The 18,405-nt window shown below is 46.2% G+C and overlaps 1 protein-coding gene across 2 annotated transcripts; it reads right to left on the reverse strand.

Annotated features, from left to right (window-relative positions):
* Positions 1-2,904: 2,904 nt before the first annotated feature.
* Positions 2,905-9,318, reverse strand: LOC137229457 (GTPase IMAP family member 5-like). Of its 2 annotated transcripts, XM_067747401.1 has the most exons (4): positions 9,209-9,318; positions 8,988-9,081; positions 5,319-5,367; positions 2,905-4,359 (listed from the first exon to the last, which is right to left on the reverse strand). In XM_067747401.1, exons 3-4 carry the CDS (start codon positions 5,359-5,361, stop codon positions 3,479-3,481), a joined length of 924 nt encoding a protein of 307 aa, XP_067603502.1. In that variant the 5' UTR covers positions 5,362-5,367; positions 8,988-9,081; positions 9,209-9,318; the 3' UTR covers positions 2,905-3,478. The 2 variants fall into 2 exon arrangements, with proteins under 2 accessions (XP_067603502.1, XP_067603501.1); XM_067747400.1 differs by lacking the exon at positions 9,209-9,318 and having other exon boundaries at positions 8,988-9,198.
* Between the last annotated feature and the right edge of the window lie 9,087 nt (positions 9,319-18,405).

Here is an 18,405-nt window from a genome sequence, read left to right on the forward strand (position 1 = left end):
TTGTCTATGTTGATAAGGAACTTTATTTGCTTTTCGTGTAGTTTCACTTTCAGTTTCCCTTCCTTGCACCAGACACACCATCCATTTTCTTCAGTTGCTTTTTAGGTAAATAAAATCCAAAGGAAAATTCCCTTTTTGTTTTGTTAAAAATGGTGAAAGCAAATAATAAACTAACTGGATACAGTCGTGAAATATTAGGGAGCTTGCAGGAAGGAAAGTGAGTGGACTGTCACGCTGTGTGAGCATCTCACCTCTGTGACCTACTTTTTACAGCCTTGCTGTTGAGGAGAGAAACATGTTATATTAAAAGCTGGTAGTGGAATTCCTTATTGTATTCAGAAACGTACTCTGACTTCCTTGTGGGATGTGGAAAAAAAAATAAAAAGGCACACACACACACACACACACACACACCCGCAAGAGAGAAAGATGAGGACATTTCGGTGGGGGGCGGGGGTGGTCTCTGGGGCCTGAAGAGGCTGAGGGAGAAGGGGGGAGGGGCCTGGGGGTGAGGAGAAGAGGAATGGGGTCTGTGCAGAGTCAGTGCCTGGGGAATTAAGGAACTGGAATTTGTTAGAGCGGGGCTTGGCAAGGGCCAGACTGTAAGGGTAGTATTTCAGGCTTAGCCGACTATCTGGTCTCCATTGCAGCCACTCAACGGTTCCCTTGCAGCGCAAAAGCCGCGGTGGACAAGATGCAGGTGCCAGGCGAGGCTGCATCCCCATACGACTTTATGAAATTTGAATTTCATGTACTTTTCATATGTGAAACGTTTTGCTTCTTTTGATTTCTTCACCCTTCAATACGTGTAAAAGCCCTTTTTTAGCTCACAGGTTATGCAAAACGGGCGGCAGCCCGGATTAGGTCTGCAGCCTGCGGTTAGCCGACCCCCGTCTTAGGAAGTTTTCCATCATGGGTTGAGCTCTGATGTAGTGGAACGTCTTGAACCCCAAAGTCAGCACAATCGTGTGTGATACCTGCAGAAATTTGGGGAAAGGGTGGCGTTGCCCATTTCAATGGTAGCAAAGAGAAGAGGGCAGACATTGGCGTGAAATCTGAGCGGAAGTCACGAAGTCAGTGGAAACAGGAAATCCGAAGAGGAGGGCCCTGTGCGGCCCCTCTGAGCTTCTCCTTTGGGATAGCCGCCGCCCCCAGCCCCTGCTTCGTACCCTGTAGGGGAGACCCGCAGTCGTCCCAGGCAGCCTGTGACTGGATGGGCAAGTGATGAATACGCTAGAATCTCAGGAACTTGACTGTGATGCCCAAGCGTCATTCTGCAAACCTCCACTGGTTCTAAGGTGCGTGTTGGTCTCTACAGCGCTACCCCATAACTGATTCCAATCTTGTGCAAGGAGTGCTATGTCTGAGCTCCACAAACTCTTGAAACCCCAAGGAACTCTTGCGTTCTCAGACCAAGGACCCACTCCTCAATGCAGTGTTTCCAAACGGTCCGACCTAACTCGGTCTTTCCCTTCCTTGTCTTCATTCAGTCCCGCTCCACCAACACCCTTGTGAGCACTGAGTGTCGGGCTCTATGCTCAGCGCGGTAGGGGGATAAAGGCATATAAAAATGCGTATGAGAGAAATGCGTCAGCCAGAAGGAGGGGACGGGCTCAGAGGGGGGGTGGGGGGTGGGGTTGGGGGGTGGGCAGAGGCAACCTAGCCAGGGCTGGGCTTCTAGGAATGTGCCGGCCCCTCCCTCCCGGGACTCACTCAGGAGGAGGGAGCCCACGCTCAACGAGGGGAATGAGAATCCTGGTAGGAGGGATGCAGGGAGGCACCTGGCTGGGCGGGGCCCTGGGCGTCACCCCCAGGGTTCAAGGGCTACCTCCCCGAGGCTTTTAAGCAAATTAGGAATTTTAGGAAGACCATGCTGCAGCAAGGTGGCCATTGGACTAAATAAGTGTAAGCCTGAGAACAAAGGATACCATTCAGAAGAAAAGGATTCCATCTTGGCCATCAGAGTCTGCGCCCTAACACGAGGCGTGGGGAAGGAGAGGAGAGAACGCGGAGGGGCGACACCGACGGGGTGGAACTGACACAGTGTGGGCACTAGCAGCAAGGTCGGGAGGGAGCCAGGTTTCCGTCTTGCCTGCCTGTGACAGTGGCTCCCTGCACTCTCCCGGACCCTCAGAGGGAGAGTGGGCTGCGCAGAAGAAGGCAGACTTTGGAGCTGGTTGTGCCGTCCTTGAAGCCCTCTGGGCGGGGCGGTCTCATCCTCCCTCCAGGGAAGGCATCCCTACCAGGCAGGAACTCGGCCCAAGAAAGTATTAGAGAGCAGGGCTGCAGGAGGATGGTCTCCCTCCAGGCGTGTAGATGGTCCATTCCCAGGCCTCCCCGCACCAGGAAGTCATCTCTTTCCCCAGGAGCAGCGTTGCCCAGTGATCCGGACGACATTCCACCTTTGTTGATTTCCAAGAGGAATAAAGCCGGAGGGTTAACCCAAGGATACTTTACTGCAGAGAAGGAGAAAGGGTTTTGCTCAGCCTGTGCTCACACGTGAATGTTCGCCAAAGTAACTCCTTGGAAAGTGTTCAAATGTGGCTCTGTTTCTCCCTCAAAGGATAAACGAAGCATGGAAAAGACCCCCCTCGGGATCGTCCCATTTACTCTGCCCCCTCCTTTTGTCATTTCCAAAATAATACGACTCTAGGGATTTTTCACTTTCTTCAGGATTCAGTGAACGTTTACTCTAAGCAGGAAATTTGGCTGTAGAGGGAGGTCCTTCCTGATACTGGGAACAAGAAAAGAGAAATTCGTTTACTTAGTCTCGATTCACTTACTCACAGGAAGCATGAAAACAGGGAAGTTCTGATAGATTTAAGGATTTTTTTTAAAGGATATGGAGAACGCTTCAGTAGTTCAGATGTTTTCAAATGCAGATAAAAGAGACCCCAAACTCCAGTAGCTTAAGCAATAAGGGAATTTATTGGCTGACATACTGGAAACCCAGAGACAGTGCAAGCTTCAAGGCGGTGGAGTCAGTGGCTCGGGCTGACTCCATCATTCTGCTTGGCTTCAACCTCAGGTCGGTAGCCCCACGGCTGCTGTCATTCCAAGCATTACACTCAGGTCCAACAATGCTCAGAGGAGGAAGAGACTGTCTCTCTATGGGGGTCTTTCCTGGGCAAGCAGAAACCTGGCCCCAGCTCTGCAGACTTTTTCTCACTTCCCATTGGCCTGAATTGGGTCTCAGGCCTGTGCCTGAGCTGCTCACTACAAAGAAAATGAGATTGTATATAGACCAGCCAGGCAACCCTCGAACTGAGCCATCGTCATCTTCCTCTGAGGCACGTGGCTTCACCGAGGGACTGGTGGAGGCATGAACCGAGCCAGAAACCTACAAGGAAGATGGGAGCCGCGGAGATGACAAACCATGTCCTCTGCAGACCAACAGAATTTATTTCTGAAATGAACAAGGAATCCTTGAGGTGGTACTTCAGAAAAGCCTCTGACAAACAGATGAGACGGAGGAGAATTAAAGATGATACCAGATGATCAGCAGAATAAGAAGGAAAAGTACGCTGCCCCAGACAAGACAAACACAAAGAGCATCGTGCACGACGGCCCAGCGCCTGACTCGCAGGAGCGCCTTGAAGGCGCCGTTTCTCTGGGCCTCTCTCAGGTCTTGCTTTTGCTTTGCAATATGCGACCGCACCTTGGCCAGGTAGCGCACGTGACCTTCTCCATGGGGGTCGCCCCCGCCCTGCTGGAGCCGCTGTGCATCAAAGAAGAGGTCGTTGCTGAGGTAGGCGCCCTGGAGCTCCCTCTCCAGCCCCTCGACCACGGCCATCAGCTCGGCCAGCTGCTTCCTCTGCTCGTCCCCGGAGGCCCGGTTGCTGAAGGCGCAGTACCTGTGCCCGCACTCCCGGACCAGGGCCCTCAGCCTGACGTTGTCTGTGTTTGCTACGTAGTCATGCAAGGATCCGTCCCCTAAGTCCTCCTTGTGGGTGAAGAGGATGACCGTGTGTCTCAGGGCTCTCGCCCCAAAGACCTCCTTCACCCTGGTCACGGCCACCACGTCCTGCTCTGTGAAGCGCCCCAGCTGGGTCACCAGCAGCAGCACGTGAGGCCCCGGGGCCGAGAGCAGGTAGCAGTCCCCGATGTTCTCGTACGCCTCTTGGTCCTGGGCCCTCGCCTCAAAGATGGGGGGTGTGTCCACCACCAGGACGCTCCTCCCATCCCACGTGCCCGTTGCGCCCTGACACTTCCTGGTCACCGACTGGGCCGCCAGCCTGGACTCAAACACTGGCTGGCAGAGGACGCTGTTCCCGGTGGCGCTCTTCCCGCTGCCTGTTTTGCCCACCAGGATGATCCGCAACCAAAATGATCCTGCATTTAAGCTCTCTTCTCCTCCACCTGTCAGAGCACACAGAAAGTTCATGCGCCATTGCCATGGACTGAATGTGTCCCCCCCAAAATCATGTGCTGAAACCCTAATCATCAATGTGATGGTATCTGGAAGTTGGGTCTTTGGGAAGTGCTGAGGTCTAGATGAGGGCGTGAGGATGGAACTCCATGATGGAATTAGCGTCCTTCTAAGAAAAGAAAGAGACTAGAACTCTCTTTCCCCCAGATGAGGACACAGCAACCCGGAAGAGTGTTCTCCCCAGACACCAGACCTACCACACCTGGACCTTGGACCTCCTAGCCTCCAGATCAGTGAGAAATTAACGTTTGTTGATTACCACCCAGTCTGTGGTGTTTGTTTTAGCAGCCTGAACTGACAAAAAGAGTAATAAATGCCTTTTTAGGAGGAAGAGAACGAAAGATAAAAAGGAAAAGACCTAGAAGAAAGAGCGTCCCTGGATCAATCAGGCTATCACACTCTCTTTTCCCAGAACAGGGCTGGGCTCAGAGTAAATATTCTTACTTAGAGAATAAAGGGAAGTCATGCAGGGTTGGTGGAATAAATCATCCCAGCTGGTCAAAGTCCTTAGGTTCGCTCCTTTTGGGATGCTGAACTTTTCCACCCTTTCCAGAACATTCTCCCTGTTCAGTTCCCACCCTGAAGGCCTTCTGATGCTCAGAGCTTCCTACAACCACTGAATTAATTGTTAGTCGCATACTCTCATCTCCTCCCATCCCTGCCTGGTCTCTGTTTTACAAGATGGCAGGATTTTATCTGAAAGAACTTACCCTCACTAAGGACAGCATGACAGCAGATAGCCTAATAAGTTCTATTTCTTGGGGGATATGCATTTTCTTTGTTTTGAGGTGACTCTAGTCTTGTACCTTTCCCTACAGGTGGGAAGTTTGCTGACCCAATGCTGAGTTCTTGGTCCCCAGGTGTCGTGCAGGGCTCCACCAGATCTTACCTTTGATGCACGTGTCTTCTCCACCCTTCTGAAGCCCCTCCATTTTGTTCTAGACGGAAAACAGGCAGAGATTGTTCATACTCAAGTCGGATGTGACATCCGACACAAAACACCACATTTTATAGGTGAGGAGATTGAAGGGAGAAGAAAACAACTACTGAAGGTCACACATACTTTAATGGATGAGCCGAGACTAAACCCAGGGCTGCTGACCCTCAGCCTTTCTTGGCGCTAGACTGAACTTCCTCACCAAGAGTGTATAGACAGTCCCAACACAAGGGCACCGCACGTGGTTTCCCACCACCTGGATTTAGCTGCTAACAGGATGCACTGCAAACGTGCTGTCCACCCAGAAGACCAACTAAGGAAGTTGGTCATATCCTGGCTTCCTGGCTCTCTGTCTTCAGGGTCTCAGTCCTGGCACCCAAACTCAAGATTGCCTCGCAAAGTTTCGCCTTGGGTAAACTCACAAAAGACGTTCTTCCCTGAGTTTCCATGGTGATGGTGGTAGAGAGGGTCACGAATCATCCCAGTTTGCCCAGGACTGAGAGGATCCCCTGATCAAAGGAACTTCAGTGTTGAAACTGGGAGAGCCCCAGGCAAACCAGGACGGGTTGGTCGCGCCAGGAGTAGGAGATTGTCGTGACCCCAGGTGGGCAGTGGGGTGGAGCATACGTCCGGTAAACAGAGGGAAGACCTGATCTGTTAGGCTCAGACCAGCTCTTATGTTACCAAAGATCTATGCTTCCATATTCTCAACTCAAATAGTCTCTGACCAGTAGCTACCTCAGGGGCATCTCTCTCCAGTCCACTCTCCTTCTTTCATTGTACCCCATATGCCTTTTTCTTGATCTTTGTCTTTCTTCCTACTTCCTACTTCCTGTGCTCAGCGAGTGGGGCCACTCAGGCCCCACCCAAGAATGACTACTCAAGCTTCACTATTGGCAAAGAACTTCACGACCCTTCCCAAAACTGCATCAGGACCTCACTGTGTGCCAAGTTTTAGAGTATTTTCTAAGGCCCAAGCAGTTAATGCTAAAGAATGAATCTCTAATTGTGGAATTTCAGCATCTGGGACAGGTGAACCGAAAAAAACTACTTTTTGGAATAAGTAGATTTCCTCCACGCTCCTTGGAATCACACCATATAGGATGTTATCTAGCCCCTCCACCTCTGAAACTGGCCACAGTGATTACCTTTGAAGGGAAAATAATAAATAAATAACTTGGGAATTATTTTAATTTGAATGTCAAAATTCAGCTTCTATCAGACAGTTTCCCGGTAATATCTTGTAATTCGTTCTAATGGTATTTTCAAGCCAAAAGAGAATTCTGCCTCAAGACTTCAACATCAGCTCCTGCCTGAGTTTCCAGCCTGCCAGTTTGGGACCTACCAGCCCCCATAAATGCGTGAGCCAATCCTTCAAATAGATTTCTTCATACGTACATCCTATTGGTTCTGTTTTTTCTGGAGAAAACTGATACATCGATCCAGCTAACTCTCTCTGTTGAAATTTGGAGAAGGAGCAAACCTGAAAATAATTCTCATCTTTGGCTGGATCTTTTCAAGCACGAAGTCTACAGGGAGGAGTTTTTAAAAGATGTGATTGCATGGGGGGGGCACATGGGGACACAGGTGTTTTTTAGATATCAGCTTATTTTCTGTGCTGATGACCTTGAAGCCAAGGTCCTCTGTTTTCTCATGTACTGCCCTTGGATCATCTTGAATGGTGGTCTCCAGAGAGGACCAGCAAGGAGGGGCTCCCAAGCATCTGAGGACACCAGGCTGGTACCAGGTAAGTGATTGGATGAATGTTAAGGGGCAGAGAAGGTGATGCTGAAAGAGCTGCAGAAACGGGAGCTGGAGGGGGGCTGGAGCTGATATGTCTGGACTCAGAGAAATCAGCTAACACTGTCCACGTCTTTTATATATGAGGAATACAGCAGCGACGTGAAGCCACCTGCAGCCAGGACTGTGGGTTGAAGGGATATCCGAGAGAGATGGCAACCCCTTCACGGTGTCTCCCGGCCAATTGGGAGTGCAGGCAGGACCAGAGTGTGCCGCCTGCCCTGTGTGCTGGGAGGGATGTTCCCCTCTGGCTGCCCCTCAGACCCTCGGGAACGGGTCAAGCAGCGCTACTCACGTGATGTGTATGGCCAAGCGACTGGTAGCCAGCCATCTTGGAACAAGAATGAGAGGCTTAAATTCCTGCTCTCTCTGAGTCTAGCCTGAGCAGAAGGAGAAGTGAAAAAAGGAGCCCCTTCTCAAGAACCATCTTTCTCAATTATTTTGTGAGGATTTTTTTTCCCTCTCTAGTCCAAACGGCCACACCTCTGGCCAGAAGGCTGCCACCGGGTCCCAGCTGCACACCCTCCCCTGCTCTGTCCCCTGCAGATCCCTGTGCCCTTGTCACCACATTAGTCCCCTCCCAACATCACCATCATCGTGCTTCCTCCTGGCCATCAACCTCACTGCAGAGCCATCATCCTTCCATCCACTCATTGAAAATGTTACTAAATACCTAGCTTTGCTAGACACTTCTCTCCCTACACTTGGAGGACGGTTGGACCAGTTTAGAGAACAGCTCCTTCCAAAGACAGGGAAAGAAGGTGATTCCTTGTACCACCCTTGGGAAGCCCCACTTCCTGCGACGTCTCCACTGGGCAGGGCTGAAAGGAGCACGTGGGGACAGGAAAGGTAGAGGCACCCTTGGCAAAATTGTGAAATGGGCTGAAACTGGCCTGAAATGGGCCAAAACCCAGGCGGATTATCTCACTCTCATTTGCCAAAAGTATTCAGGATCTCCTCCCTACTGGCCCCACGGGAGAGGGTTGGAGAAGGTGACACGCCGATTAGGAATCATAAACAAGATGCCATGGTGAGACACCGTCGCTGTCAAAGGGTGCCAAGCAGGGTAATCCTCCAGGGATAACGCCCTCGTAACTCCATCCTGGTCAGTGAGCAGGTTAAATCATTTTTCAAAACAATAAATTGTATGTCTTTCTCAGAAATAAAGCACGTGTTTTACCCAAGCGGTAAAGCACGTGTTTACCAAAGCACGTGTTTTATTTCTCAGAAATAAAGCACGTGTTTCTCAGAAATAAAGCACGTCCTGTTCCTGAAATCTTTTTCCCTCTTGAAAACAGAAACTTGCCTTCGAGTTGAGCGGTGTATGCAACAGAGACAAGCAACAGACATCAAGTCAGATTAAAATCGCAAGGCCAGTTTTCAGCCTGTTCTTCAAAGGGCATCCTATGACTTCTGGGAGCAGGTTGCAGGGAGGAGGGTCAGACCGTCCTCCCTCACCCAGCAACGTGCAGAGAACTCTATAGGTGCACCCAGATGTGGGTGCCTATGTGAATACACTTTTGCACAAACGCGAGAAATAAGCAAGCTAGTATCACCAAAGGGCTACTCTCTGAGCTCATTCTGTTCAAAATTTTAGGTTCTGAAAAATATAGTACTAGTAATATTTTCTGTTTGCAGTTATTTGGGGCTTTAAGGTATGTAATTCCTGACCCTGATAATTTAGGAATAATGAAACTCAGGCTTAGAAAGATCACGTGTGCAGATTGACACAGATTGTTACTGGGAGAACTGCACAGAGAGGGAGAAGGAGAGGGAGGGAAGGGGAAAGAGAGAGGTAGAGAGACGAACAAGCCCTGTTACCTGGTAGGTCCTGGAAAGTTCTGCAAGTTCTCAGACGATCTTGCTGCAATCTTCCCTCCTCTCCCAGGCAGCCTCTCTCATTGGCTTCTAGTCTCTTCACAAAAACATAAGAGGAGTGGCAGATGAAAAAACCTGGCCACCAATTCTACCTGCCAGAGAGAGAGAGAGAGAAAGACTGCGTCCCCCAGGGCAGGAAAAGGACAATGTGTGAGTTTCCTCACCAAGCTATCCTCAGAGAGTGACTCAAAAGCCCTCGGAGACGCCAGAGGAAGAGGGTTTTCTTTTTTGGTTTGTCTTGGTTTTGTTTTCTTTTTAATAACAGTTCCATTTCCTTCTCCCCACCGCATCTCTGTAAGGCTTTTGTGCAGAACAAGGTCTCTGCCTGAGTTAGTCTGGAGACCCGGGGAAGCCAATGAACATCTGGGGCACAGCTGCATCCCAAACCAAGCATCCGCCGCCCTTCACTGGCCCAACTCGCATCTCCCCACGCCCACCATTTCTGTCTCCTGCATAAAGATAGCTTCTTATATGTAATTCCAGATGGCAGTGAAGGCTGAACTCAAGGCAGGCATCTTGCTTGAGACCTTCTATGGCTCTGGCCCCCCTTCTTGTTTCTCTGTCAAATGCCCTGCTCTCAACTCACCCATGCTTTGACCTGAGGAGGAAACAAAGTTTGGTAGGTTTCTCCACCTAGGTGGACTTGCATTTCCACAGAAGCCAGGGACACATCCGACCCCACCCACAGTGCGATTTAGGCAAAGTGACAGGCACTTAAGAGGATAGGGGCGCCATGGCGTCTCCCACTGCCCTGGTTAATGTTCTTCCTCTGCTTCTGTGCAGAGGCCCTGCTGGGGGCCCCTGGGTTGCAGGGGCTGAAGCACCTCTCTGGAGACATCCTTAGAGTGAAGGGGGCAGAGTTTGAACCCTTACTTGCACATTTGGGTTCAGAACTGTAAGTTGAGAAACAGCTATAATCCGGACATTGAGCTGCAAGTAACTCTTGGTTCTTTGCCTAGAGGGGAGGGCGTTTATAATGCCGATAACACCCACGTTTCACATTTGCCATGAAAGCCATACCTGACTTACAAAATATTCTCCCATATTGATACTGTCATTTTAACTTTTCAAACAATAATAGCTATTACACTGAATGAGGTGGACACACGCCCTCCTGCTGTAGAGGACAGAAAGGCATGCTTTTAACGTACAGAAGACATTTTTTGTCTTTGCTAGCTAGAAATCCCTCTGCTGTCTCATTTTAGTTGGGGGGGGGTGGGTAGGGGAAAGAAGGTTAAAAGATCAACTCCTCTAAAACAAAAATAACTCTTTGTGCTAAACATTTACCAGCTCTCAACTGGTTTATCGTGAGTACTTCTATGCACGAAGTCAGCCTGTTCAGTCATCTCAGCACATAGCTTGTAAATACGTGATACACAAGACATTGCTCGACGATATCAGAGCCACACCTGCCACGCAAGTTCTGCACGGTTGAGGTAAACCTGTCCTTTTACTTGTCTTGAGCTACTGAGGCTAATACGACCCCACACCATAGACTGTGGATCCTGACCGGCTACTTTCTGTGCATTAGAAAAAATGCAAATTAATCACTGAAAAAAATCATCTTAGTTCTGTCTTCAGGAATTTCCTCAGCTACTACATAGGGTGAGATGAGCCGCCTTCTACTGGGGACAGTTGTACGCTTTTTCCTCTAAACAGCCTCTTCATATACTTAGCTGATTTCTTCTGCTAAATTATATGTATTTTTCTTGTTGATTCAAGAAAGGCCTTTATTTATTACTCAAGAAAGCAAAATACTACCTACTCTATATAACACTGGTTAACACTCCTTTTCTGCCCCTTTCCTTTCTTTGTGTAGAGTTTTGTGACTATCTAGGACTCCTCTTTTTCTTCAGTGTTAGCTCTTGGAATTCTAGTGATGGCTCTTCAAACCATAAGTGCTTCTCATGGTTGGTGAAAGAAATACCAGCAAAAAAAAGGAGGGAAATTGTTCCTTTGCCCCTACAGCTACAGAGGAAAACAGCAAATATTATTCCTGCAACAGAGTCTGTGAGATATCCAGTCCTCGAACACTGTAGCTCTGCCCTGTGAAAATAACCATTGGTCTCTCAAAGCTTGTAGAATTATGGTTGTCTTATTTAATAATGTGTTTCCTGGGACTTCCCTGGTGACTTCCCAGTGGTTAAGAATCTGCGTGCCAGTGCAGGGGACAGTTCAAGCCCCGGTCCAGGAAGATCCCACATACCGTGGAGCAACAAAGCCCGTGCGCCACAACTACTGAGCCTGCGCTCTACAGTCCGCAAGCCATAACTGCTGAGCCCAGGTGCCACAACTACTGAAGGTCATACACCCTAGAGCCTGTGCTCTGCAACAAGAGAAGCCACCACAATGAGAAGCCCACGCACTGCAACGAAGAGTAGCCCCCTCTCACCGCAACTAGAGAAAGTCCACACACAGCAATGAAGACCCAACACAGCCAAAAAATAAATAAATAATAAATTTATTTAAAAAAATAGGGCTTCCCTGGTGGCACAGTGGTTGAGAGTCCGCCTGCCAATGCAGGGTTCATGCCCCGGTCCAAGAGGATCCCACGTGCCGCGGAGTGGCTGGGCCCGTGAGCCATGGCCGCTGGGCCTTCACGTCCGGAGCCTGTGCTCTGCAATGGGAGATGCCGCGGCAGTGAGAGGCCCGCATACCACAAAATAACTAAATAATAATAATGTTTTTCCTCATTGTGAGATGTAAATTGAAATCTAGTAATTCCTAACAAGTCTAAATACTCATAAGGTTTCTTGGACAGATCCAAAGGAGATCACTGATACTTCTTTCTTCTGCCATAGGCACGGAGGTAATAAAATAAAACAAAATAAAAGAGTCAAGAAAGTTTGAGACTTGTGTCTCTAATTTAAATTGACAATATGCTCAGTAAGAGAGAACTGTCAATTGGTGTCAAATGTCTTGCAGATACTGCCCCCTGCTGTTCATCTAAGTTAGCTACAATAAGTTTTTTGCTCAGTCTGGAAATTTTAACAAACATTTTCTTTATGGCTTCTTTCATTCTTAGAAGGCCCTCCTTTCTCATCCCTTTATTTAAAAATATATTATTTAGCTCCATACAAAAATCTGCACATGAATATTTATAATAGCTTTATTCATGATCTCCAAAATTTGCAAGCAACCAAGATGTCCTTCAGTAGGCAAATGGATAAATAAACTGTGGTACATCCAGTCAATGGAATATTATTCAACATTGAAAAGAAATGAGGGGTTTCCCTGGTAGCACAGTGGTTAAGAATCCGCCTGCCAATACAGGGGACACGGGTTCAAGCCCTGGCCCGGGAAGATCCCACATGCCGTGGAGCAACTAAACCCGTGATCCACAACTACTGAGCCTGCGTGCCACAACTACTGAGCCTGTGTGCCACAACTACTGAAGCCCGCACGTCTAGAGCCCGTGCTCTGCAACAAGAGAAGCCACCACAATGAGAAGCCCGCGCACCGCAACAAAGAGTAGCCCCCGCTCGCTGCAACCAGAGAAAGCCTGCGCGCAGCACCAAAGACCCAACGCAGACAATAATAAAAATTAAAAATAAATAAATAAACGGAAAAGAAATGAGCTATGAAGCCATGAAAAGACATGGAGGAACCTTAAATGCATATTGCTAAGTAAAAGATGCCATCTGAAAAGGCTACGTACTGTATGATTCCAACTCCGACATTCTAATAAAGGCAAAACCATGGGGACAGTAAAAGATCAATGGTTCCAGGGTTTGGGGAGATGGATGAATAAGTGGAGCACAGAGTATTTTTAGGGCAGTGAAGCTATTCTGGCTGATGTTATAATGGTGGATACATTTCACTATACATTTGTCAATACCCATAGGCTAGACAACACCGAGAGGGAACCCTCATGTAAACTGTGGTCTTTAATTAAATAATAATGTATCAGTATTGGCTCATCAGCTGCAACAAATGTACCACACTAAAGCAACATATGAATTGGGGAGAACACAGCATTCAGACCATAGCAAGAATTAAATGCTTAGATCAGAAAAGAAGAAAGTTCTCAGAAAATCTATTTTTGCATCAACCTTAAGAAACTAGAAAAAGAAGAGCAAAAATAAACCCAAAAGCTAGCAAGAAGATTGAAAAATGATAAAAATGAGAGTAGAAATCATGGAATTAAAAACAGAAAAAACAACATGAACCCCAAACCTGATTCTTTGAAAAGACCAATTAATAAACATCTAAAAAATATTTTCCTGGACTTCCCTGGTGGTCCAGTGGTTAAGACTCCATGCTTCCAATGCAGGGGGCACAGGTCCATCCCTGGTTCAGGGAACTAAGATCCCACATGCCATGCAGTGCAGCCAAAAAATATATATATTATGTAAAAAATTTTAAAAATATATTTTCCAAGGGAAAAACGGAGAAGACACAAACTACTAATATCACCAGTAAAAGAGAAGACATTACTACTGATCCTACAGATATTAAATAGCCATTATTAGATGGTTATTTAATATGTAGATGGCTGTAGATCCTGTGAACAACTCTATGCCCATCCATTTGACACTTTAGGTGAAATAGTCTTTCAATTCCTGGAAAGACACAAAAGCCACCAAAACTCACTCAAGAAGAAAAAGTTAGCCTAAACAGAATAGAGAGCCCCCAAATGAACCCACACTTACATGGGCAATTAATCTACACAAAGGAGACAAGAATGTCCAATAGGGAAAAGACAGCTTCTTCAATAAATGGTTTTGGGAAAACTGGACAGCTCCATGCAGAAGAATCAAACTGGCCTAGTTTCTCACACCATATACAAAAATAAATTCAAAATGGATTAAAGACTTAAATCTAAGACCTGAAATCATAAAACTTCTAGAACAAACATAAGCAGTGAGCTCTTTGACATCCGTCTTAGTAACATGTTTTTGCATCTGTCTCCTCAGGCAAGGGAAACAAAAGCAACAATAAACAAATGGGACTACAACTAACTAAAAAGCTTTGCACAGCAAAGGAAAATAAAAAGTAAAATGAAAAGGCTGCCTACTGAATGGGAGAAGATATTTGCAAATAATATATCCAAAAGGGGGTTAATATCCAAGATATACAAGGAACTCAAACAACTAACATCAAAAAAATAATTTGATTAAAAACTGGGCAGATGATCTGAATAGACATTTTTCCAAAGAACATACGAATGGCCGATAGGCACATGAAAAGATGCTCAGTGTCACTAATCATCAGGGAAATGCATATCAAAACCACAGTGAGATATCACCTCTCACCTATCAGAATGGCTATTATCAAAAAGACAATAAATAACAAGTGTTGGCCAGGATGTGGAGAAGAGGAAACCCTCATGACCGTTGGTGAGAATGTAAATTGGTGCAGCTGCTCTGGAAGACAGTACGGAGATGCCTCCAAACATTAAAAATAGAACTACCATATGACCCAGCAATTCTACTCCTAAGTATTTATCCGAAGAAAACAAAAGCACTAATTAGAAAAGATATATGCACCCCTATTCATTGCAGCGTTATTTACAATAGCCAAGATACGGAAGCAATCTAAGTGTCTATCAATAGATGAATGGATCAAGAAGATGTGAGTAATAACTAGACTTATAATGGTGATCATTTTGAAATGTATCAAAATAATTGAATCACTATGTTGTACAACAAGAACTAACATAGTGTAGTAGGTCAATTATACTTCAAAAACAAACCAAAAGGGCTTCCCTGGTGGCGCAGTGGTTGAGAGTCCGCCTGCCGATGCAGGGGACGCGGGTTCGTGCCCCGGTCCGGGAAGGTCCCACATGCCGCGGAGTGGCTGGGCCCGTGAGCCATGGCCGCTGAGCCTGCGCGTCCGGAGCCTGTGCTCCGCAACGGGAGAGGCCACAACAGTGAGAGGCCCACGTACCGCAAAAATAATAATAATAATAAAATATAGGAAACTGTATGGACAAGAGTTGGATATACTTTCTTAACCAAGACATGAAGCCAGAAGTTATCAAAGAAAAGATTCTTTAATATTTTATTATGGCCTCAAAGTTAAAGACAAAAAAAAAAAAAAAGATTTGAAAAATACAATGAAATCTTGAAATGCATGTCATAAAAAAAGCTCACAAAAATCAAGGAAACTGGGCAATATATGTGTAGATTGTTCAAAGATGAACACTAAACAGCCAATACATATATGAAAAGATACTCAACTTCATAGTCAAGGAGGTGAAAATTAAAATAATTTGCAAAAATTAAAATGAGCTCCAATATCTCCTACTGGCAAAAGTCAGTCATGAGGTTAGGGAGAGGGACAAAGACCACTTTAATGCACTGCTGGTAAAATGAAAATGATTCTAGCCTTTTTGGAAAGCTCTCTGATAATATTTATTGCAATTTTAAATAGCTATACCCTTTAATGAGCAATCCTATTCCAAAGACTCCATCTCACAGCAGTAGAAGCTCCAGTTACCGCAGCCCAGGAGCACAGCTTTTTTTCTAGAGGCAAAAATACAGGTAGTGAGGTAAAAGTTCGTCGGTCAGGATATCATGGAATTATTGTGCAACCGTTAAAAAGGACGACTAGAATGCTTGAAACTAAATACACTGACCACACCAAGTGTTGGTGAGCATGTGGGGGAAATGGTTGGGGTATAAAATGGTGTCATGGCTCTGGAAAACACTTGGTAGCTTTCTTAAAGAGTAAACATACACCCGTGATGTTTCAGCCATTCTAATCCTAGGTGTTTCCCAAGAGAAAAGAAAGCATATGTCTGCAAAGACTTGTACCTGATTGCTTACAGAAGAAGATTGTTTACCTGTAACAGCCCCAAACTGGGAACGACTCAAAAATCCATCAACAGGTGAGCGGATAAAGAAACTTCGGGATAGCCACACAATGGAATAGTATTCTAAATAAAAAGAAATGAACGACTGATACACAACAACATGGATGGCTCTCAGAATCTTAGGCTTAGTAAATCAACTATACTCCAATATAAAATAAAAATTAAATTAAAAAAACAAAATCAGGTTTACTGAAAAAAAAAATCATTAGGCTGAGGGAAAGAAGTAAACAAACAGACAAAATGAACACACATCGTATGATTCCACTTATAGAAAACTCTAGAAAATGTACGCTCATCTACATGGACGAAAAGCAAATCAGGGGTTGCCTGGGGATGGGGGGAGAGGAGGGCCAGCGGGGAGAGATTGCCTAGGAGCACAAGGACACTCCCGGGAGGTGATGGATATTTTCACTACCTTAATCGTGGTGTATATATGTCAAAACTTACCAAATTGCATCCTGTAAATATGTGCAGTTCACTGTGTATCAATTATACCTCAATAAAGATAAACAAGTACCAAGAAAAGTACAAACAAGCATCAGTTGTTAAGACAAATCACTTGGCAATGGGCGGGGCTGGCCAAAGGAGTGACCGAGGATTTCAGAAAGGAAAAGAAGAAAAATACTGCACTGAAAATCAAAACTAGTATGAAAGGGTCACAATTGAAAAAATACTTTAAATTACTGATTCTAGTGATTGGTTTTACACGTTTTTACAATTTGTGCACGATGGCTGCTGTCTTTCAAACTCACCTACTTTTTTTTTTGGCGGTACGCGGGCCTCTCACTGTTGTGGCCTCTCCCGTTGCGGAGCACAGGCTCCGGACACGCAGCCTCAGCGGCCATGGCTCACGGGCCCAGCCGCTCCGCGGCATGTGGGATCTTCCCGGACCGGGGCACGAACCCGTGTCCCCTACATCGGCAGGCGGACTCTCAATCACCGCGCCACCAGGGAAGCCCCAAACTCACCTACTTGTAAGCAATTATGTCCGGTCCCAGAATCAGGGACGGATATCTGTGGATAACTTTCTGAAACCTGAGATGCCTTTGCCAATTTTGGTGTGCTTTCCTACTTTTTGGTCCACTCTCAGCAATGACAGTCAGCCTGGCCTGTTCTGTGTGCTTGGCAACATTCTCATCACTTTTACAATTTTGTTTCTAGTTCTAAGTAAGCTAACCAATCCCTCAGGCCCCTCCTGCTGCAGGAAACAGAAGTACAACTCACACAGCTTCAACAGAAAAGAAAATGTATCTAGCTTCAGTCATTGCTATATTCTCTCTCTCCTCAACTCTCCAACAAAAAAATCCCAGGACTGAGTCTTGTGGGACAGCCTTGGAGCCCAAGCCCATACCTAAGCATTGGGGCTGGGATACACCGATTACCCTGCCTCACATGATGCCCTGCATCCTGCCAGTCCTGGGTTGAGAACTGGTGAAGTCAGAGTCACTTAGTTAAGGTTCAAGGGCTTACAGCCGAGGAGGACTGTTTCCAAAGGAGACCAGGGGCCTGTTCCCAGAAAGAGCAGGAATGCATGCTGAGGTGCTGAAAAACCAGCGCTTAGTGATGTCCCCCATAAAAGACTAATCAGATTTTTTTTTTAAGGCCAGTATTTATTTCTATTTTTTAAGTGTTCAAGAAACTTTTAAAAGGCCCAAATACCCAAAGATGTTCAGGTTTGATATAAGATCATACTGAGCTGGCGTCTCTCCGTTTCTCTGCTGCTAAAGCCTCAATTGGATCCTGGTTAATTACACATGCCGCTAATTCTTCCAGTTGGGTAGCCGTGATTTCCTCTGACTCCCAGCATCTTCCATAAATGGTCATCAGTCCACGAATGATGAAAAATGCAATACCAGAAATAATCACTAAACATTTGCAGATCCTTCCTGTATTATTTTCTGAAACCAGGTCCTCTGAAGATCAATTTGGGCAGCGGAGATAATGTGAGTCTCATCTGGTATTAAACACAGCTCTTCACTACAGAAACCAGCAAACACCCTTCACAATAAAACAAATTCTCCAAAGAGAGGAAATATGAGGGGGATAGAGATGAAACTAGATCTGATCGCTGAAAGTAGAAAATGTGCTCTGAGGGCGCGTGGGTGCGTGTGTTGCAATTGGCTATAGTTTTTTGTGCTTGAAAATGTCCTTTAACGTTTGTACTTTTAGGGCTCAATCCCTAAGAAATGCTATTTGAAATTATAAATATTCAAAATAAAATGAAGTATGTAGACAATAAAGATTAATCAAAATTGAATGTTTCATTCATGTATTGATAATGTTGGTGCGTACCAAGATGATGTGGTTTGAGGACTTATTTATGCATAACTTAAGTTCATATATGCCCTTTCTAAGTTATTTTCGAGTTTTCTTTGGCATTTTTACTTTTTTCTCGGCCAATGATGCCTTCATTATCCATGAGTACCGGTCTTGTTCCGTCAACAGGGGTGACTTTCTAGGTTCTCACAGGGAAGATGAAATATCCTCACCCTGCCCTTCCTCCCTCACCCACCCCCCCAACTTCCACCTCCCTCCTGCCGCCAA

Source organism: Pseudorca crassidens, chromosome 8 (assembly GCF_039906515.1).
Source record: "Pseudorca crassidens isolate mPseCra1 chromosome 8, mPseCra1.hap1, whole genome shotgun sequence".
In the NCBI taxonomy this organism is placed as follows: domain Eukaryota; kingdom Metazoa; phylum Chordata; class Mammalia; order Artiodactyla; family Delphinidae; genus Pseudorca; species Pseudorca crassidens.